The sequence below is a fragment of the Mobula hypostoma genome, chromosome 7 (genome assembly GCF_963921235.1).
Source record: "Mobula hypostoma chromosome 7, sMobHyp1.1, whole genome shotgun sequence".
Classification (NCBI taxonomy): Eukaryota; Metazoa; Chordata; class Chondrichthyes; order Myliobatiformes; family Myliobatidae; genus Mobula; species Mobula hypostoma.
The window spans coordinates 146,881,347-146,904,577 of NC_086103.1; the positions used below are offsets into that span (position 1 = coordinate 146,881,347).

General features: G+C 40.6%; 1 protein-coding gene and 1 long non-coding RNA gene across 4 annotated transcripts in view; one reads left to right on the forward strand and one right to left on the reverse strand.

Annotated features, from left to right (window-relative positions):
- The window catches only part of LOC134349627 (uncharacterized), a 93,127-nt gene that overhangs the window by 50,399 nt on the left and 19,497 nt on the right, over positions 1 to 23,231 (forward strand). For 2 of the 3 annotated variants that reach the window (XR_010018729.1, XR_010018727.1), the window contains exons 2-3: positions 18,072 to 18,196; positions 18,387 to 18,545. This is a non-coding gene — a long non-coding RNA (uncharacterized LOC134349627). Of the gene's footprint in view, positions 1 to 1,539; positions 1,619 to 18,071; positions 18,197 to 18,386; positions 18,546 to 23,231 lie in introns of those variants that run through there. The other variant, XR_010018728.1, reaches the window with a different exon arrangement.
- The window catches only part of usp12a (ubiquitin specific peptidase 12a), a 71,244-nt gene that overhangs the window by 24,749 nt on the left and 23,264 nt on the right, over positions 1 to 23,231 (reverse strand). Inside the window, exons 2-7 of the mRNA XM_063054232.1 lie at positions 16,718 to 16,798; positions 8,624 to 8,837; positions 6,815 to 7,044; positions 6,260 to 6,336; positions 5,969 to 6,052; positions 1,515 to 1,712 (exon numbers count right to left, since the gene is read on the reverse strand). Of these exons, the coding sequence (XP_062910302.1) occupies positions 1,515 to 1,712; positions 5,969 to 6,052; positions 6,260 to 6,336; positions 6,815 to 7,044; positions 8,624 to 8,837; positions 16,718 to 16,798 (884 nt within the window). The remainder of the gene's footprint in view (positions 1 to 1,514; positions 1,713 to 5,968; positions 6,053 to 6,259; positions 6,337 to 6,814; positions 7,045 to 8,623; positions 8,838 to 16,717; positions 16,799 to 23,231) is intronic.

Genomic DNA, 23,231 nt, shown 5'->3' on the forward strand with positions numbered 1-23,231 from the left:
TTCCTCCTTACCTTTCTTCTAAAAGGTTACCCCTCAATTTTGAGGCTGTGCCCTCCAGTTCTGGATGTCCCCACTAAAGGAAACATCCTCTTCACATCCACCCCAACTAACCCTTTCAACATTCAGCAGGTTTCAATGAGATCCCCACACATTCTCCAAATTCCAGAGAGAACAGGTCCAAAGCTGCCAAATGCTCCTCATATGTTAACTCCTTCATTCTCAGAATCATTCTCGTGAACCTCCACTGGACTCTCTCCAATAACAATATATCAATACATTTATGGGGCCCAAAACTGTTGACAATACTCCCAGTGCAGCCTGACTAGTGTCTTATAAAGCCTCAGCATTATCTCCTTGCTTTTATATTCTATTCCCCAACCTGTAAATTAACCTTCTAGGAGTCTTGCACAAGGCCTCCCAAGTCCCTTTGCACCCCTGATGTTTGAACTTTCTCTCCATTTAGATCATAGGCTGCGCTACTGTTCCTTTTACCAAAATGCATCATACATATCCCAACACTGTATTCCATCTGTCACTTTTTGCCCATTCTTCCAATTTATCTAAGCCTTGCTGCAATCGTATTTCTTCCTCGCTACTACCTACCCCTCCACTCATCTTTGTATCATCCGCTAACTTTGCCACAAAGCCATCAATTCCATTATCTAAATCATTGACAAACAATGTGAAAAGTAGTGGTCCAAATACTGACTCCTGAGGAACACCATTAGTCACAGGCAGCCAACCAGAAAGGTCCCACTTTATTCCCACTCGCTGCCTCCTGCCTGTCAACCATTCCTTTATCCACGCCAGTATCTTTCCTGTACTTGTTAAACAGCCTCATGGGTGGCACCTTATCAAATACCTTTTGCTGGTACATATGAAAACTAGCAGTATTTTTGCATGAAGTTGCGAAGGTCTCCAAGTAAATGAGGAAAAGGACGACATACTGATCATTCATTGGGGAACGCCAAAAGTAATGACCTTGAGAGGTGGAAGATATGAACAGAACCAGGTAAGTGAAGACAATTCAATTGAGAATGACAAATAGTGGAAAGACACTGCAAATTGTGCCTAAAGCTGCAAATGAATGAGAAGTATGGGATGGGAATGGAATGCTGAGCTATATTATTCTTATTAGTCACTTATGAAATACTTGAAATTATAAGTTTGATTCTGTGATAAAGCAGGAATACGACAGCACTAATTCAAAAAAAAATCAAACAAAACTGTGCAAATATTTAAAGCTATGCTTAGTAGTGAAATGTAGGTTAGAGATGGAATTTTTTTGCACAAAATTGAAATGAGTTAAGATTTCTATTGAGAAAAGTGACCAAGGAATATCTTGAGGGACAATGCCTAAGTGTCAGCTTACAAGTGGACCAAGAATACAAGCTTGAGGGGCAAGTATAGTGAGAAAGGGATCAAGGGGGAAATGTGCAGGAGCAGAATTGCAGAAAGATTAAATTTAAGCTTGAACTGGAAAGGAGATCATTACATATTTGCTGTGTTCTTACCTTCCACAGTGCACTACTACAGCAACCAGGTCATACATTCTATCTGGATTCGTAGCATCCCCTGATGTGTTGAATAATCGGAGTTCCAAAGGAAAGACTACTCTGTAAGATAACTTTGTGTATCGATGTAACTGATCCATATATTTAAATCTTTTCAGATGAAGAGCTAAAATCATAGGAAGCTTTTTTACTTTCATCCTGCAAAATGACAAAGAAGGAAAAGTGACAAATGCTACAATACAAAAAGCTAACATTTTAACATAATCTCAATGTCTGTGTTCGAGTCATCAGTTTAGGCACAAAATGTTTTCTATGTTTATATTATACACCTAAATTGCTTAACCACTGACAATTATGGGGTCTCCGCTTTCATCCTCTCCATTCAAGTAGCATATGCTAGTACCAAGGTTCAAGGTGCATGTTGCCAATCTAAAGCTATGACCATTAGACACGAGTAGAATCACGCCATTCAGCCTACTGAGTCTTCTCTGCCATTCGATCATGGCTGATTTATTATCCCTCTCAACCATATTCTCCCGACTTCTCCCCACAACTTTTGACACCTTTATTAATCAAGAACCTATCAACCTTTGCTTAAAATATAGCCAATACTGATGTTGTGAACAGATCTGTATGGCATAACTTTCATTCACATAGGAGGAGCTAAGGATACTTCCTTCTACATCTAACAGATAAACATCATTTTTAAAGTTCAACTTGTTCCAATAAAAGGAACTTAATTTCCTTCTCTAAAATTATTTAACACAGTATTTTAATAGAATAATTTCCATTTCCTCTTTTACCAGGAAACAAGTTTTATGTATTCAGCAAGTAGCAATTAGTTGTTAAATTGAAAGTATACTCAACATTGGGCACGTGGCCAAGTGGTTAAGGCACTGAACTAGCGACCTGAAGGTTGTGAGTTCGAGCCCCAGCCGAAGGAACATGTTGTGTCCTTGAGCAAGGCACTTAATCACGCATTGCTCTGCGACGACACTGGTGCCAAGCCGTATGGGTCCTAATGCCCTTCCCTTGGACAACATTGGTGTCGTGGAGAGGGGAGACTTGCAGCATGGGCAACTGCTGGTCTTCCATACAACCTTGCCCAGGCCTGCGCCCTGGAGAGTGAAGACTTTCCAGGCGCAGATCCATGGTTTCCCAAGACTCAACATTAACTTAACTATGCACACAAGTGAAATGATTATTATGTGTAGTTTATAGTAGTGGATACACCCCAGTCCATCACAGGAAAAGCCCTCCTCAGTTAAGCACATCTACAAGGAGTGCTGCCACAAGAAAGCGGCATTTATCATCAACCCCCACCATCCAGGCCAAACACACTTCTCATTGCTACCATTGAGGTACAGGAACACCACCAGGTTCAGGAACAGTTATTACCCTTCAACCATCAGGCTCCTGAACCAGCCTGGATGACTTCACTCACCTAACACTGAACTGATTCCATAACCTGTGGGCTCACTTTCCAGGACTATACACCTCCTTCTCAACATAATTTGTTTATTTATTTGTTATTTGTGCTTTTGTACTTGGACAGTTTTCATTCTTTTGCATATTGATTGTTTGTCAGTCTTGTTCGTGTACAGTTTTTCTTTGATTCTGTTGTTTTTCTACTGTGAATGCCTGCAAGAAAATGCTTCTCTAGGTAGCATATGGTGACATATATGTATTTTAATAATAAATTTACTTTGAACCTTAAAGGTACACTTGCATTCTATTTGTATTGATGGAGCGACCCAACTTAGCACAGAATCTGAACTTTAAGAAAACACTACAGAGGAAATTATCCTTGATCCTCCACTCTAAAATTTCCAAACTCATTTGCGTTCAATTATATTTCTTACAAGAAGGTGGAGAATCAGAGGCACAAATCTACAAATTCCTAAAATTTGCTCAGCATCAGCAAATGTTAAGGGTAAATCATTGACCTCACAAAGTATATTTGTAGAGTGATCAGATCAGGAAAAAAGTGTTTGTCATCAAAATCACTACTTTTATGCTGACTATTTCCTCAGTGTAAAGATAACTGAAAGAATGTCCCTCTCTGGAAGTGGCTAAGCTCTCAAATTAAAGTCAATGATTCAGAGTATAATTTTAAATCAAACACAGTAGACTAAATTTGAAATAAAAACACTATTTTAAGATGGTAACCAGAGTTATGTATTTTAGGAAAAACTTGTTAATATGAGATAACATTGAACCCAAGACAATGCAGATTAACTATTTTATCCAGTACATTGGTGCTGCTTCTGCAGGCATACAGAATTTGAAAACTTCAGTGCATTCACTGCCAATTTCCACTTGGCTCTTTTTTTTTACACTATCTCTGTTTTCTTCCCCTTCTGGACCTCTCTGCCTCTATCTGAAGCCATAGCCCAGCCCACAGACTCCTACAGCTATCCTGATTATACTTCTTCCCATCTTCAAAGTTCAGAGTAAATTTATTATCAAAGCACATATATGTTATCAAATACTAATAGAAGATTTATTTTCTTGGAGGCATTTACAAAGATATAAAATAGAAGTTTTCAAAAAAAAACTATATAAACAGACAAAAAGTGACAAACGCCAATGTGCAAACGATGACAAACTGCAAATAAAAATAATACTGAGAACATGGAGTTGTAAAGAGTCTGCGAAAGTGAGCTTGTAGATCGGAGAATCAATTCAGAGTAGAGCTGAACAAAGTTATCCACACCACGTCAGAAGCCCAATGATTCAAGGGTAATAACTGTTCCTGAACCCAGTGGTATCGGACCCAAGGCTTCTGTACTTCGGACCCAATGGTAGAAGTGAGTACAGTGCATGGCCTTAATGGTGGGATTTTCGATGATGGATGCTACTTTCTTGTGACAGCTCTCCATGTAGATGTACTCAATGGTGGGAGCACTTCGCCAGGCAGACAGTCTGAGGAATATTGATACTGACTGGAATCACCTGTCTTGTAAAGACACTACCCCGAAGGCAGCAATGGGCAAACCACTTCTGTAGAAAAATATACCTAGAACAATCATAGTCAGCCGGCTGGTGGTGCAATGACATTGGCGCCGGACCCGGGCGTGGAGGTTCCCGGGTTCGAGACCAGTCAGGTCCGCTCCCAAGTACGCGTTCCATCTGTGCTGGGTTGAGTGTCGAGATCGCAACTCGACCTCGTAAAATGGACGGGAAAAATACTGTGAAAATGTCTGTGTGAGGAGTGACACGTCACACAGTCTCTCTCTCACTCCACGCCTTGTAAAAGCCATGAAAAAGACATCATTACGGACGTACACGCAGACGCACAGACTCACGCACGCTGGCACACACCAAAAAAAATCATAGTCATGAATAAAGAAAAGAATCAGATTAAAGATAGATTGAAGACAATGATCACCCACATCATGATGATGAACTTTAAAAACTAGTTCTGAGACAAAGATTACTTCAGATGAGTCTTGAATAAAGATCAATATGGAAATTAAATCCTTCAAAAATATTTTTGAATAGATAGAATACTTACATCAAAAGAAAATACAGTTAAATGAAATTAAATGAAAAACAAGTCAGTTTCCTAGAAGGTGGTTTCCAAAAAACTATTTGCTGTAAATTGTACAGCTACCAATGAATATTTAATACACCAGCTTTTTTTTTGTATTACAGTTTTCAATGTATTCAGTTCCACATCACCAACATGGTGACAACAAAGCAATTTTAAAAATCTGCAGAAACCAAGTAAAACTAAGACCTCCCTTGCTTGCAAGGTGCAAGAATCTCAAAAAAAAACTGGGAATCAGTAAAATGAGTACTTTTGTGTTACATAATGTGTTTCCTTTGAGGACCTGAGAGGAAATTATTTTTTAAAAGCAGGAAAACCTAACTGGACATTTTTGTCTGAAGATCTGTCAAATATAATCACGTAGTTTGGATAAGAAAAACATTATCTTTGCCAGAACCAGAAAGAGGGAAGACATCTTGTGCATGCACTTATGAATATAAATTCCTTATCTAAAAATAAATTAAAGACAGCAATTTACAAAACTGATTAAACTGGGCTAAATAAAAATTCTGTAACTGTATGCATTCAATTTTAGAGTCACTATTCCAAAAGTTCAGTTAAAGTTGTCCTTTATTTGCACATCGGATAAGGCAGAGAATGTGGTTGAGAGAGATAATAAATCAGCCATAACAGACTGGTGGAGAAGACACGATGGCCCACATGTCTAATTCTGCTCCCATGTCTTATGGTCTTACCCGATTTCCAATACTTTAGAATAACTGATTTAAATTAAATCTGAAAAAATATACAGAATCCTTGGAAAACCGCAAGATTTGAAACTCTGTACAGTTTACAATTTATGACTACTTCTTCCTCTGAGAATTGAAATTGACTCACTGCATAATATGTTAATAAATAATAACATTATTTACAGCACATTTATGGCTCATTGCAATCTTACCTTTTCTGAGCTTCTTGTTTACTGCAGCACACCTCACAGTAGTATTTATATTCACTACACAATGTCTCTGTATTACTAAACCCCCTGTGCAAAAAAACACAAATCTCTGTAATAATCTGAAATATTTAAGAATATAATTTTTCTTTTAAAAAAGGTGAAGATTAACTATAATTTTTAGAAGCTGTTTATAAAGCTCTGGTCTAATTATTTAACATGCAATATTTGTAACAATTATATGCTGCATTCTTTAAAAAAAACTACAAAGCTATTTAAACATTTTACTTAGCATACCTCAAGCAATGCGTAATTGAAGTGTTCTGCTCCACATCAACAGATAGGTCTAAAAAGTCTTCATCTTTGCTACTTACCTGTGAAGTAGGGACAATTTAATTACTAATAGCAGTAAGCAATAATGCAATAGTCTGAAATTATTGAAATACAATACATAATAGAAATTTCCCAGTGTTCAGTGGTTGGTTAAATGAATGGAAATTGAGTTCTGTGTTTAAAGCAAAACAAAATAAATCATTATTCAAACATACATCAAAAAGGGAATTCAAGAAAAAGAAAATGTGAAAAGTGCAGGGACATGGGATTACGTTAGATACTCTGATGTGGAGCTAGCACTGGCACAACTGAACAAGTAATATCCACTGGAATTCGTGCTACTATAGCCAATGAATAGGGTGCAAACATAAGCTTTTGACAATTATCTGACAAGTTAGTCATTCACTCCACCTGTTACTTCCTCATTCTTTGAACTAAATCAACATTCAAAAACAACAACTTGCAAATAATAAAGTTTAATCAATTTTAAAACTTCAGTTCACTGAACATCAAACTTACAGTTTCACAGTTAAGACACCTGGTTTCATTAGTCAATGTTCCTTGAAACATCTCATGTACCCAAGTTGGCTCCAGTACGTCATTGCCATTGTCGTCATTAATACAACCATTATGTAGCTGTCCGTTTTGCTTCTCTTGCTTTTTCTCTTCCTGCAGTATATCGGCAATAGTGTTTAACAGATAGTTCAGGAACTCATGAGCATCCTGCTGCATGTAATTATCAAAAAGTTCTGAAACAATAAAAAAGTTGAGTGATGAAGACGTCAGACTGTATGAATAGGGAGATTAACATGACGCAATAAAACTTAATTTAAACTACTCAATTTATACTACCATCTATGATCTTTAACAGTCAAGTCACAAAAATTAAAAACAAAAGATGCTGACAATATTCAGTGAGCCAGGCTGCATCTGCGGGAAAGGAAACAGAGTTAACATTTCAGGCAAAAGACCTTTTGTCAGAACTGGTCTTCAACCCAGAATGTTAACTTGTTTCTCTTCCCACAGATGTGGTCTGGCATGCTGAGTTTTTTTCCAGAATTTTCTGTTTTTTTATCTTAGCACACCTAAACATGGGCTGATTAATAGAAACAAATATTTTATATCTTGAAATTGCCAGGTATTAACTGCCTCTAACATAAATAATCTAATCACCTATCATTGACATCAAAAGCTCTACCATCACCAAGTTGCAGAATCAACACCCTTGGTTCAGAATTAACCAGAAACCCTACTGGATTGGTCACATTTATTCTGTAGTTGAAAGACAGGTCAGAGTCATTACCGTACAGTATGTTACTCAGCTCCTATAACACCAAAGCTTTTTCCACCATCAGGCATCACCATAGGCACAAATCAAGAATATAACAATATACTATCCATCTACCCAAATGCAGCTCAATGAAAACTCAAAGCACTCACCCAGGACCAAAAAAACCAAAATCCACTATTTTAAGCATTTGTTCCTTCCGACACTAGAACACCATGGCATTAGGAACATCAGATCCAGTAAAATTCAGATTACTTTGATTTGTGAACATGACTTTGCCTGGGTGGAAATCTCAGAGAAGCTTTGAGTAAGCTAACAGGTACAGATGCTCAAGGATGGTAGATCAGCCAATGCTTACGAACAGTCAAGTCTAAAGATTACAAAGATGTGGATAAGTATTTCAGCTGTGCTCAACAGGAAATAGAGGTGAAACCTAACATTGTCTTGGAAATGGAAGCAGGCCATTTTTGCGAAGGAAAGAATATGCAAAGTGTCTCAGACCGAGTTTGAATAGGAAAATAAGGTGAAAACATTTTGGACAGGTGGTGGAAAGAAAACAAAATAGGAAGAAAAAAAAACTCTTCCTTAAAAACTCAGGACTTTAGTGGTTATGTATTAGGAGATATAACTCCTATCAATACCTGCAAACAGATTTATTTTTCCACATATTGCAAAGTATAATAAATTCTCCATGGTCCCCCTGAGCTAGATACCAAAACATCATTAACATCATTATTTACAAACAATCAGTACCATTTATTAGTTTTTTTACTCAGAGACTGGGATATTCAGGCAATCTGTACTCCTCTGATTTATTAATTATTGTGCATCCAAATATTAAAATCAAGAAATTACTGCAACACCAAAGATAGAGAAATTATTTTCCTCAATGACCTGCCCAACAATCAATCATCCCCACTTATATTGTCAGTAGCTTTAATGTTTAATTTTAAATTATTGATCATTTATATTGAGTGTATACCTGGTAATGGTAATCAACTTGAAAAGATACAATTTCCTTTTTTTTAAAAAAAAATTACCATTTTCTTTTCGTAGTCTTGTTATGAATTTCTTGGGAGGTATTACACCAACTTTCTTCTTTTGTGTGGCTATGTTATGGAAGAGATCTGCCAAGCACGTGAGGAGATTTTCCTTTCTCCTTGGCTGATTCTTGTAGGCTAGAACTTTCTCTCGAAATGGTCGACAAAAATAAAGTGCCTGGAGGACTGAATTACAATAGCAGGTGTTCCCAAACTGAAACGAGAGGACAAAACTAGTTGAAATCTATCACAATGTAGTTCCAAAAGCTTGTTACTTAAAATACGTTTTCACAAAGTTGCACAAAAATATGTTCATATTTCAGGCATCCAGAAATTATTAATATTGTAATCAATTATTAAGTGAAACATCATTTTTAACTTTTCTTTCCAATCCAGGAAGAGTAAAAAGGATTCAAAATTCAAAGTAAATTTATTACCAAAGTACAATATACAACCCTGAGATTAATTTTCTTCTGGATATATTCAATAATTCTATGGAATAATAACCATAACGGAATCAATGAAAGACCACTCAACTAGGGTGTACACCCAGTGTGAAGTCCACAAACTGTGTAAATATAAAAAGAAATAATAATAATAAATATTGAAAACAAGAGATGAAGAGTCCTTGAAAGCCAATCTGTTGGTGCGGGAATGTTTCAGTGATGGGGTAAGTGAAGTTGAGTTATCGATTTGATTCAAGAGCCTGATAATTGAGGGGTAGTAACTGTTCCTGAAGCTGGTGGTGCAAGTCCTGAGGCTCCTATACCTTCTTCCTAATGGCAGCAGCATGAAGAGAGAATCAAGTCAAGTTTATTGTCATTTCGACCATAAACTTCTGGTACAGTACACAGGAAAAACGAAACAACGTTCCTCCAGGATCCTGGTGCTACATGAAACAACACAAAACTACACTAGACTATGTGAGACAGCACAAGGCTACACTAGACTACATAAAACAACATAAAAACTGCACCAGACTACAGACCTGCACAGGTCTACATTAAGTGTACAAAACAGTGCAGGGCAGTACAATAATTAATAAACAAGACAATAGGCACAGTAGAGGACAAATTACAATATAATAATAATATGTAGATGTCAGTCTAGACTCTGAGTATTGAGGAGTCTGATGGCTTGGGAGAAGAAACTGTTGCACAGTCTGGTCATGACAGCCCGAATGCTTCGGTACCTTTTGCCAGATGGCAGGAGGGAGAAGAGTTTGTGTGAGGGGTGCCTGGGGTCCTTCACAATACTGCTAGCTTTGCGGGTGCAGCGTGTGGTGTAAATGTCTATAATAGCAGGAAGAGAGACCCCGATGATCTTCTCAGCTGACCTCACTATCTGCTGCAGGGTCTTGCGATCAGAGACGGTGCAATTCCCGAACGAGGCAGTGATGCAGCTGTTCAGGATGTTCTCGATACATCTCTGTAGAATGTGGTGAAGATGGGGGGTGGGAGATGGATTTTTCTCAGCCTTTGCAGAAAGTAGAGACACCGCTGGGCTTTCTTGGCTATGGAGCTGGTGTTGAGGGACCAGGTGAGATTCTCCACCAGGTGAACACCAAGAAATTTGGTGCTCTTAATGGAGAAGTTCAATGTTCAGCGGAGAGTAGTCGCTCTGTGCTCTCCTGAAGTCAACAACCATCTCTTTTGTTTTGTTCACATTCAGAGACAGGTTGTTGGCTCTGCACCAGTCTGTTAGCCACTGCATTTCCTCTCTGTGTGCTGACTTGTCGTTCTTGCTGATGAGACCCACCACGATCGTGTCATCGGCAAACTTGATGAAGTGATTCGAGCTGTGTATTGCTGCACAGTCGTGGGTCAGCAGAGTGAACGGCAGTGGACTGAGCACACAGCCCTGGGGGGCCCCCGTGCTCAGTGTGATGGTGTTGTTGGAGATGCTGCTCCTGATCCGGACTGACTGAGGTCTCCCAGTCAGGAAGTCTAGGATCCAGTTGTAGACGGAGGTGTTCAGGCCCAGCAGTTTCAGCTTTCCAATCAGGTGCTGAGGAATGATTGTGTTGAATGCTGAACTGAAGTCTATGAACAGCATTCAAACGTACGTGTCTTTTTTGTCCAGGTGGGTTAGGGCCAGGTGGAGGGTGGTGGTCACGGTGTCGTCTGTTGAGCGGTTGGGACAATACGCGAACTGCAGGGGGTCCAATGAGGGGGGCAACAGGGTCTTGATGTGCCTCATGACAAGCCTCTCAAAACATTTCATGATGATGGACGTGAGAGCAACAGGACGGTAGTCGTTGAGACAGGACACTGAAGACTTCTTCGGCACGGGGATGATGGTGGCGGCCTTGAAGCATGTTGAAATGACGGCACTGCTCAGGGAAATGTTGAAGATGTCAGTGAGAACATCTGCCAGCTGGTCTGCACATCCTCTGAGCACTCTGCCAGGAATATTGTCTGGTCCAGCAGCCTTCCGTGGGTTGACCCTGCATAGAGTTTTCCTCACATTGGCCACGGTAAGACACAGCACCTGATCATTGGGAGGAGTGGTCTTCCTCTCCACCACGTCATTTTCCGCCTCGAAACGAGCGTAGAAGTTGTTCAACGCATCTGGGAGGGAGGCATCACCAGCACAGACAGGTGATGTTGTCCTCTAGTTGGTGATGTCCTGAATGCCCTTCCACATGCACCGCGTGTCGCCGCTGTCCTGGAAGTGGCTGTGGATTTGCTGGGCATGTGCACGCTTTACCTCTCTGATGGCCTGGGACAATTTGGCCCTCACTGTTGTTAGGGCTGCCTTGTCGCCTGCTCTGAAGGTGGAGTCACGGGTCCTCAGCAGCGCATGCACCTCTGCGGTCAACCATGGCTTCTGGTTAGAGCGTGTAGTGATGGTCTGGGACACAATGACATCATCGATGCACTTGCTGATGTAGCTAGTCACTGATGCTGTGTACTCCTCTAAGTTGGTAGAGTCGCCATCGGTTGCAGCCTCCCTGAACATGTGCCAGTCAGTGTGCTCAAAGCAGTCTTGAAGAACAGAGATGGCTCCTGCTGGCCAGGTTTTCACCTGCTTCTAAAGTGGTCTGGAGCACCTGATGAGCGGTCTGTATGCTGGGATTAGCATAATAGAGATGTGGTCTGAGTAACCGAGATGGGGGCAGGGCTCTGCCCGGTATGGGTCGGGAATGTTCATGTAAACAAGGTCCAATATGTTTGCCCCTCTCGTTGCAAAGTCTACGTACTGATGAAATTTGGGGAGCACTGACTTGAGGTTCGCGTGGTTAAAATCTCCAGCGACAGTAAACAGTCCATCAGGGTGTGCATCCTGCAGTTCACTAATAGTCTCATACAGTTCACAGAGTGCCTCCATAGTATTAGCGGTGGGGGGAATGTACACACTGACTATAAGGACAGTGGTGAATTCCCATGGTAAATAAAATGATCTGCATCTAACAGTCACAAACTCCACCAGCGATGAGCAGTAACTAGAGACCAGCACAGAGTTCTTGCACCATTCCGTGTTGATGTAAATACACACGTCCCCACCGCGAGTCTTACTGCACAGAGTTGCATCTCTGTCAGCCCGAAACAAAGCAAGCCCTTCTAGCTGAGTGGCGGCGTCCGGAACTCTGTCGCAAAGCCATGTTTCTGTGAAAACGAAAGCATAGCAGACTCTGTACTCCCGCCAAGTAGTCCACTGGATCGGATGTAGTCCAATTTATTGTCCAGGGAGCGGACACTGGAGAGCAGAATGGATGGGAGAGCTGGCCGGCTAGGGTTTGTTCTTAGCCTAGCACGGACCTGAGTGTTGGAGCCGCTGATGACAGATGCTGCTTACCTGCGACAGCATTCCATGTAGATGTGCTCAATGCTTGGGAGGGCTTTACCCACAGTGGACTGGTCCATAGTCACTACTTTTTGTTGGATTTTCTGTTCAAGTACATTGGTGTTTCCATACGAAAATATGATGCAGTCAGTCAATGTAGACATTTGTTAAAGTTTTAGATGTCATGCCAAATCACCGCAAACTCCTAACGTGTAGAGGGGCTGCCATGCTTCCTTCATAATAGCACTTATCTGCTGGGCCCAAGCTACTGTTACATATTATGTATACATGCACAACTAACATTGTGCACAAGATAATTTTCTTAAGTTGTTTAAAAATATTTGGTCAATTTTTTAAATGCTTCATGTAAGCCACGTACAAATTACAAATGTTAAGATAAATGCATAAACTTAATAGGGCTACAATCAAGAAATGTATATCAGCCTACTAACACACTTCATTCTCAGAGCTTCTTGCTTCCACTGTGCCTTGTCCTCTGCAATTAACATGCTAAACTTGGATCTGCCCAATGCGATTGGAATAGATCCAAGTTTATCAGAGTATGTAGTGGAATTGGGACCAGGTGCTGAAGAATTTCAAGTGGGAAGAGGTTGACCTTTGGATAAATATTCCACCTACTCCTCTTAATTCAGTAAGAATGTTTTAATAAATATATTCTTTAAATCACAGTTAGGTGATGCAGTATTGGGTAGACTTGGTCATGTTGAATTCATGCTAATGCATCTTTTGTGTACATGCATGACTTTCTAGGTGGTGATTTTTGCATTAGGCATGTGTAAGTAAAGGCAGAAGACTTTAGCAGTGCATCATGGGAGCAGGAACTTAATCATGAATCACACAGGAAATTGTCTCCCTCAGACCGGCACAAATTAGTCAGGCAAAATTTCTTTCAAGTAGGGCAACTCTTCTCTTAAGCTATAATAATGCCAAATTGCTCGATCCCTAACTATTCAGCACTCCTCTTGAGGTTCGAGACGACACTAACTAAAAGTACATATTATGCTGTTATCATTAACCACCGGATTTGTTACAGCCCATGTGCTGAGGTAATCTGATAGTCCTCAAAATTCTAATATTTAGACAATATAAAGCAATGTTTCTTCAAGTCAGCGTGGTACAGAGCAATGCGTATTTGCAGCAGGTTCAGGAAATGCTGTAAAACGATAAGCTGGCATGTTGCCATGGTGTATTTTATAAATGGAACATACTGTAGACTGGGTGCTGAGTGAGAAGCTTTGTGGTAGGTGGATTCAAGCTTTTTCTAGTGTTACTGAAATTGCACTCAAACAAGTTGAAAGTATTCTTTCACAGCTTTACCTTGTATACAATGGAAATGATCAGGGGACTCAGTGACTCAGGTGCCAAAAAAAACCTACCTTCCCAGCTTTTCTTTTAGCCGCAGTGTTTATGTGGCTATTCCAGTTAGGTCAATACTAAAGCTCAAGAAGTTCATAGGAATCTCAGTCATGAAACTGTCATTAAACTAAAGATGTGGTTAAATCCTCTGTTGGGGATGGTCAGTGCCTTTCATGTGGCATGACTATTTACCATGTATCAACCCATGCCCAAGTTGTGCCCAGGTTTCTTCACTGCCTACAGCTGCCAAAATTGCTCTATTCATAAGCAAATTTCCTCATTTTAAGCAACACAGAAAATGCTGGACGAACTTTAGCAAGTTGGGCAGCATCTATGGAAGGGAATAAATAATCGATGTCCAGGACTCAGGTTGGAGGAGAAATATCTCATATTACGTCCAATCTCAGGTTCAAGGAGCAACACCTGATTTTTCGTCTGGGTAGCCTCCAACCTGGTGGCATGAATATTGATTTCTTTAACTTTGAGTATTTCCTCCTCCTTTTTCTCTTTTTCCATTTCCAATTCTGACCTTCTTACCCCTTATTTTCTCATCTGTTCATCACCTGCCTTTGGATCCCCTCCTCCTTTCTTTCTTTTTCAATAGTTTTATCAATTACTTGCATAGACGAATACAAAATACATTATGATATTATGGAAATAGAAACAAGATTGAATTGTCCCATAACTGTATATTATATTAACCATAACATTGAAAAGGTATATTTTATTGTAATCTGAAGCAAAATCAAAACTCCAAAACAAAACAGAATGAGGGGGAAAAACAGCTGTTTTGTTAAAGAAAAAAAAATCTCTAACATATAGTCGTAAATTCAAACATATAACAGCCACCATCATTGCTGACCAAATCAAAAATTGTGAAAGTAGTTCCAAAAAGGTCCCCATGATGTGAAAAACCTTGTCTAGGTATAGAAATAGCACACCTAATCTTCTCTAGATTTAAACATGACGTAACACCAATCAACCAATGGGCGTGAGTAGGCGGAGTGGCATCTTTCCATTTAAGCAACAAAACTCTTTTCTTTTCATCCATGATCCACTGTCCTCTTCTCTGAGAGGCCTCTTTATTCAGCCTTTTACCATTTTCACCTATCCCTTTCAGCTTCTTACTTCAAATCCCTCTCCCAGCTTCTTGTTTCATCCAGCCCCCACCCACCCAGTCTCACCTGTCACCTGCCACCTTGTAGTCCTTCCCCTCCTCCACCTTCTCATTCTGATGCTTGTTCCCCTTCCTTTCCAATCCTGATGAAGGATCGAAACCCAAAATGTCAACAACTGATTCCTCTCCATAGATGTTGCCTGACTTGCTGAGTTATGTATTGCTCAAAATTTCCAGCTTCTGCAGAATCTCTTTGATTTTAAGCAGTTGAAAATGTTTAAGGTTTGTCCATTTTCCTGATATCCTGGAGTTGAGGTGACTGGCTTCCAACCCCAATCATCTTTTTGTGAGATGAACATCTCTACTAAATCTAGAATTTTTCTCTCAGTTCGGACTGATATTAGTTTTACCTGAGCTCCAGGATGCCAAATATGTTCAAATGTTACTGTTATGTCATCACAGTCACTCTCACAGAAAGAATGTAGTTCTTTTATCCATGTTCGTACCATGGCTAAGGAGGTTTGGTGACAATTACTAATCCAAATAGATATATGGGTTTCTGCTACTGGATGGCATTGCCAGTGACAGCATCTCTTCTCTCCCCCCCCCCCCTTAATTCAGAGCAAACTGATGGGCAAGAAACTAGCTGGATTGAATTTATCCTCTTCCTTTTCTAATGGTCAAGGCATCGCTGGACAGTTTTGCATATTAGTAACAGTCCTTTACAGCCCAGAATGGCCAACTCTGGGGCACAAGTTGTCACAAGCCTGGAATTTGTCCCATAGACTCAGTGTTTTCTTTGTGCAGCTGGAGTGAATTAAATGGCTGAAAACTAATACTGATCACTGAGATGGATTATCCATCCACTACCTCTTACTGAAGATTGTTTCTTCAGACATATCCTTTGCACTTAAATACAGGGTAGTAGGGTCTACTATCAATGAGAATGGGGATAATTTTGGAGCCACATCAAATTAGTTCTGCTGATTTTGCATGGACTGCATCAAAACAATAGTACAATTTACCAGAAACTATAACCAAAATTTAACAAAGATTTCTTGATGGTTCAATAGGTAAATACATTAATTTGTCCTAGTCTTAACTGCTCCAACAGGCAAGAGTCACCTTTGACATCTAGTTTGCACTTGTCCTAATTATACTGATGATGGAAAATCATTAGTCAGCCAATAGCAATCTTGCTGGAATTTAACTTGCGTGATTAATGATGAGAGTATAGTGTTGACTATCAAGAAAGTTCATAACAGGTTCCATTAATATACCAGCTTAATCTTTAACTTTCCATTTTGCTCATGGAAAAGGAGGCACTTGGGGAAGCTCGGAGGACTGAACAAACACACTGAGGTATAGCATAGCATGACTGCTTTCAAAGGGGTCGATGGTGTTGAGGCTTAAAGAACTAAGTGGATAGTCTCATTTATACTCTATTTTTGATCTCCTGGAAACCCGTTTGAGGTCTGCTCTCTTTTCCCAAGTACTTTATCTTTTTTCTCACTCTACATGAGGTGTATGCTCCTTTCAAACAGTTTATTTTTGCAAAATACTGGATGTACTATTGAAGGTTCAGGAGTGCCAATCTAGAGTATTCTTTTCCTCATTGGAGGTACGACTAAATTACGTTTACCCTTTCTGCCAAATGAAAGTTCAAAAGTTTGAAATATCACCCAGAATGAAATCAAACTTTATTATTGATCCATTTATAAATTCTAGTTAAGAATCTCTTTAAAAATACTTCAATCACAATGATATAATTAGCATTGATCTGTTGGTGCCATTTTGAAATTTCAGATACTTACGTTGACTAAACCAAAATAATGCTCATTGACTGGAAACTGTTCAGGCCCAATCTCTTTCTCCAGAGCAGAGGCATTGATGCCCTAGGAAAAAGAAAGAAAAATAATTGTTTTGATTGACTGTAAACAAAGAAATCAAAGTACAAGCAGACTACGTTTCTGGAACATCCGAGGCAGAATTTGTAATTCGTGATATTTTCACACAGTATCTAAGGTTCAAAGTTCAGTGCAAGTATAACTTTCAGATTTTCCTGAGACGTAAGATGGTCCATTAAAGTGCTAGGTTTGCATTTATGTGAATTGTATCTCATTACTGCACAGGACTTTAATAAGCACAGAGCTACTTACAGTTCCACAAGGATAAATGGCAAGGGATTACTTATTTACACCACTTCAAAACTCAGCTGAAGAATGCTTCTGATGATGAACAAATAAACTAATTAAGTGTTAACTGTTTCCTCAACCAAAACTCCGGAATTTTTTTCAGATATTACTGAGCAACTACAAGACCCAATATACTGTTATAGTCACCAGAGTAAGCCATGTTAAAAACGTTAAACCATAACTCCCTATTCATATGTCTTTTAATATTTTTTGGGTGTTTTAGGACTTGAATCTTTGAACTGAATCTTCAATCCTACAAAAGCCACAGTTTATTCAGGTTCTGTTATCCTCAACCTAATTCGCACCCGCACTCCCGTTACCAAATTGCTCTCTAATTTACACAACTCAATTTTTACTTGCCAGGACCTGTGAAAAAATGTTTTCATTTTCCCTTCACCTCTTGATGTTGTCTCATTCCTGAAATTTATGTCACGTTGTGCCATGCTCAAGTGAAACCATCAATTAATTACTATTGTACTGAGTTAATTTGTTTCAAAGTTTGTCCATTTCCCTTTCCTCCACCTATATGTAGTAGCTTACTTGCACATTGCACAGAATTATAAAGAAAAGTCATGTTTTTTTTTCTTTTTTCCAAATATTTATCCACTTTCTCTTTACAAGCCTTTACAGAAGGATTTCAAAACGCAAACAAGAGGAAATCTGCAGATACTGGAAATTCAAGCAACACACACAGAAAATGCTGATGAACGCAGCAGGCTAGGCAGCATCTATAGGAAGAGGTACAGTCAACGTTTTGGGCCGGGTCCTGACGAAGGGTCCCAGCCCGAAACGTCGACTGTACCTCTTCCTATAGATGCTGCCTGGCATGCTTCATTCACCAGTATTTACAGAAGGATTTCTACTGGATGATTGAACCTCTGCAAGTACAGGTGTCCCCCACTTTTCGAACGTTCGCTTTACAAAACCTCACTGTTATGAAAGATCTACATTAGTACCCTGTTTTCACTTTCAGGTGTTTTCACTGTTACGAAAAAAATCAGCGAGCGATAAAAGGCAGCGCGCGCCCCGAGCAGCCGCTGTCCCCCAGATTCGGAACAGCATTGCTTTAACACGTGCCTGTGAGCAGCCGTTTGCAAGGTGAGTTCTGAGGTATTGGAAAAGCCCGAAAGAGCTCGTAAGGGTGTTACACTTAGCATAAAACTAGACATAATTACGTAAATGTTGGCCCAGATGAGAGGCGATGCAATCGGCACTGATCTGGGCCGCCAATTACGTATTGGGTGGCACCTAATTAATTAGCATGTTTATTTCGGCTTTTTTCTTAAAGATGTGCTATGTGCCTCCCAGCTACCGCTGGACCCTTGCATGCTTCGCGGCAATGTATCTGTCGGCAGCCTGGAGGGTGGGGGCCACTGCACCACCCAACCTCCGACGACTCAGTCTAACACACCATCAGTGTGTTCGGCAAGCTGTCTTCCCGATTACAGTAAGTGATACTACATTGTACATACATTATTTCTACTTTATATAGGCTGTGTATTTTTACGTGTTACTTGGTATGATTTGGCAGCTTCATAGCTTAAAGGTTACTGGAGAGCGTTTGCTCCGTGTTTTTGCCGAGAGCGCTTGCGTGAGATTTTCACTTCGGCGAACACTGCAGTAATGATTGTGGAAAAGTATTTCTACTTTATATAGGCTGTGTATTAATCATATGATTCTTGCTTTTACTATATGTTACTGTTATTTTAGATTTTACGTGTTATTTGGCATGATTTGGTAGGTTATTTTTGGGTCTGCGAACGCTCACAAAATTTTCCCATATAAATAAATGGTAATTGCTTCTTCGCTTTACGACATTTCGGCTTACGAACCGTTTCAAAGGAAAGCTCTACCTTCGGATGGCGGGGGAAACCTATAAAAACTTCTTGTAAATGTTGTATTTATTAGTCAGGAAACTATTTTTACGACTCCCAGCTAATAACTTACTAATTACAGGTTTCCCCCGCCATCCGAAGGTAGAGCGTTCCTGTTAAGCGTGCTATATCATTAGCAAACCAAATCTAAAACCAGGCAGTATAGTGACACAGTTAGTTAGCACTGGTGCCTCAGAGCTCTAGAGACTAGGGTTTGGCCTTGACCTGGGGTGCTGTCTGTGTGGAGTTTGCATGTTATTCCTGTAACTGCATGCATTTTGTTTCGATGCTCTGGATTCCTCCCACCTGCCAAAGACTTGCTAATTAGAAGGGTATTTGGCCTCTGTAAATTTCCTTAGTACAGGTGAGTGAGTTGGAGTTTATAGAGATATAGAAGGAAAACAGTGTTCCGGTATATGGCATAATCAATGTGGATGTGGTAGGGGAAAAAAGAACAATTTTCATTCTCAATAACTTTATAAATTCAGATAAGCAGTTCAAATCATACCAGAGGGAATAAAGTACCAGGTATTTTATTGGTATAGCCAATACCTGCTTGCAATAAGGCTATGTATGGTGGCAAGGCTAACTGCAACCAGAATGAAGATGATTGGGGAATTGGAGACACAAGAGACTGCAGATTCTGGTATCAGGAGCTACAAACAATCTGCTGGACAAAAATCACCAGATCAAGCAACATCTGGAGGGGGGTGGTTAAGAGGAAGAGAAATGGGAGGAGGGGAGTTTAAAAGAACTGTTGAAACCTTGCTAGGGAAATTTTTCTGTCAAATAAACTTGATGGCTACATAGCTACAGATGTCAGATCTACTGCTTAATGTGCTTGTATAATCCTCTAAGCATTGCAATTTCCTGGACAAACTACCTTTACTTTAGCTGGAAGTAGCTTCTGAAGTTTCAGCTGAAAACTTGTTTGAATTGCCTGATGAAAAAACTGGTTTTGAGAGGCCAGGAAATCCTTGTTTACTATGCTTGGTGTGGAGTAACAAATAAATTTACAGATTTTATCCATAAGTTCCATTTAGATCATATGTAGTAACAGCTATTCTACTAGATACAGTTGATTTTCTATTCACTCAGTCTGACTATCATATTAACGATCACAAACGCAAGAGAAGTAACTTGGCTATTTTTTTCCTGAAACAATAGGACTCATACTTCCTTACAGCACATACTTATTGGGCTGAACAATTCTTCCGTGCTGGATCTTAAAGCAATCCTGTTGATTCCATTTCACCATTAATTTACCTTAAACTATTCTCTCTCACATTCCCAACAACTCCTCATCCACTGACACCAAGGCTCATTCAGGACAATTCCCTTTCGTGTACAGACAGCATGCTACATCACAAACACGAGAACATTTGCAAACACGAGGAAATCTGCAGATCCTGGAAATTCAAGCAACACACACAAAAAATGCTGGTGGAATGCAGCAGGCCAGGCAGCATCTATAGGAAGAGGTACAGTTGACGTTTCCGGCTGGAACCCTTCGAAACGTCGACTGTACCTCTTCCTATAGATGCTGCTTTCCACCAGCATTTTTTGTGTAACATTTGCAAATGCTCAATTCCAAAGCAACACACAAAATGCTGGAGGAACTCAGTAGGCCAGGCAGCATTTATGGAAAACGAGTAAATAGTCGACATGTCAGGCTGAGTGCCTTTTTCAGGACTGGAATAGAAGAGAAGCCAGAGTAAGGTGGGGGGGAGGGGAGGAAAACGTATAAATTAGTAGGTGGTGGGTGAAAATGGGAGGGGGAGGAATGAAATAAATTCTACAAATTCACCACCCTCTGGCTAAAGAAATCTCTCTGCATCTCTGTTTTAAATGTACGCCCTTCTATCCTAAGGCTGTGCCCTCTCGTCCTAGACTCCCACACCATGGGAAACATCCTTTCCACATCTATTCTGTCTAGGCCTTTCAATATTCAAAAGGTTTCATTGAGATCCCCTCCCCAATCCTTCCAAATTCCAGTAAGTACAGACCAGAGCCATCAAATGTTCCTCATATGATAACCCTTTCATTCCTGAAATCATCCTTGTTAACCTCCTCTGAACCCTCTCCAATGCCAGCACATCTTTTCTTAGACGAGGAGCCCAAAAATGTACACAACACTCAAGGTGAGGACTCACTTGCCAGTGCCTCATAAAGCCTCAGCATCACATCCCTGCTCGTGTTCTTTATATAGGCATCTGTTAGTCTCGTGAGACCATGGATTTGCAACCTTGGAAGGTTTCCAGGGCGCAGGCCTGGGCAAGGTTGTATGGAAGACCAGCTGTTACCCATGCTGCAAGTCTCCCCTCTCCACGCCATCGATGTTGTCCAAGGGAAGGGCATTAGGGCGTGGTACAGCTTGGCACTGGTGTCGTTGCAGAGCAATATGTGGTTAAGTGCCTTGCTCAAGAACACAACACGCTGCCTCAGCTGAGGCTCAAACTAATGACCTTCAGATCACTAGACCGACACCTTAACCACTTGGCCACACGCCAACACAAGGAGGCCTTGTGTTCTAGACCTCCTAAAATGAATGCTAACATTGCATTTGCCTTCCTCACCACTGACTCAACCTGCAATCCTACAAGTTAGCCTTCAGGGTGTTCTGCACAAGGACTCCCAAGTATTTTCTAACCAGGGAGAAAGTCCAAAAGTCTGAGATGCACAAGGACTCCCAAGTCCTTGTGCATCTCAGACTTTTGGACTTTCTCCCTGGTTAGAAAATAGTCTACACATTTATTTCTACTACCAAAGTGCATGACCACGCATTTTCCAGCATTGTATTTCATTTGCCACTTCGAGCTCATTCTCCTCTGCAGCCTTCCTGTTTCCTCAACACTACCTGCCCCTCCACCAATCTTCATATTGTCTACAAACTTGGCAACAAAGCCATCTATTCCATCATCTAAGTCACTGATATACAGCATAAAAAGCTGTCCCAACACTGACCCCTGCAGAACACCACTAGTCACTGGCAGCCAACCAGACAAGGATACTTATATTCCACTCGCTGTCTCTTACCAATTAGCCAATGCACTAACCATAGAAACAGAGAAAACCTACAGCACAATACAGGCCATTCGACCCACAAAGTTGTGCCGAACATGTCCCCACCTTAGAAATTACTAGGCTTACCTAAAGCCCTCTATTTTTCTAAGCTCCATGTACCTATCCAAAAGTCTCTTAAAAGACCCTATTGTATCCGCCTCCACCACAGTTGCCGGCAGCCCATTCCACGCACTCACCACTCTGAGTAAAAAACTTACCCCTGACATCTCCTCTGTACCTACTCCTCAGCACCTTAAACCTGTGTCCTTTTGTGGCAGCCATTTCAGCCCTGGGAAAAAGCCTCTGACTATCGACACAATCGATGCCTCTCATCATCTTATACACCTCTATCAGGTCACCTCTCATCCTCCATCGCTCCAAGGAGAAAAGGCCAAGTTCTCTCAACCTATTCTCATACTGCATACTCCCCAATCCAGGCAACATCCTTATAAATCTCCTCTGCACCCTTCCTGTAGTGAAGTGACCAGAACTGAGCACGGTACTCCAAGTGGGGTCTGACCAGGTGCCAGTAACTTTCCTGTAATACCATGGGCTCTAATTTATTAAGCAGCCTCATGTGTGGCACCTTGTCAAAGGCCTTCTGAAAGTCCGAATATACAACATCCCCGTAAAGAGCTGGGATGTTGATTGATGAAAGAGATAAAGGGCTGGAGAGGATACAAGACAATGGAAGGAAGGAGAGGGGATGAGCACCAGAAGGAGATGATAAGCATGTAAGGTGGTAAAGTGAAAGAGGGAAATAGGAATGGGGAATAGTGAAAGGGGTGGGGAGGCAATTACTGCAAGTTTGAGAAACCGATGTTCATACTATCAGGTTGGAAGCTACCCAGACAGAATGCAAGGTATAGCTCCTCCAATCTGAGTGTTGCCTCATCGTAGCAGTAGAGCAGGCCGTAGACTGACATGTCGGAATGGTAATGGGAAGTAGAACTGAAACGGAAGGGCATCGGAAAATCCCACTTTTTCTGGCGTACAGAGCATAAGTGCTCGGTGGAGCAGCCTCATCAATATATAGGAGATTACCTCAGTCTCGTAGGTGAAGTGTGGGGAGAGTTATGCCTGCAATATGAACTATGTACAATCACAATATTCATTAGATACTGTATATATTCTATTAATTTACTGTATGTATTAGAAACAGAAAATCTACAGCACAATACAGGCTCTTTGGCCCA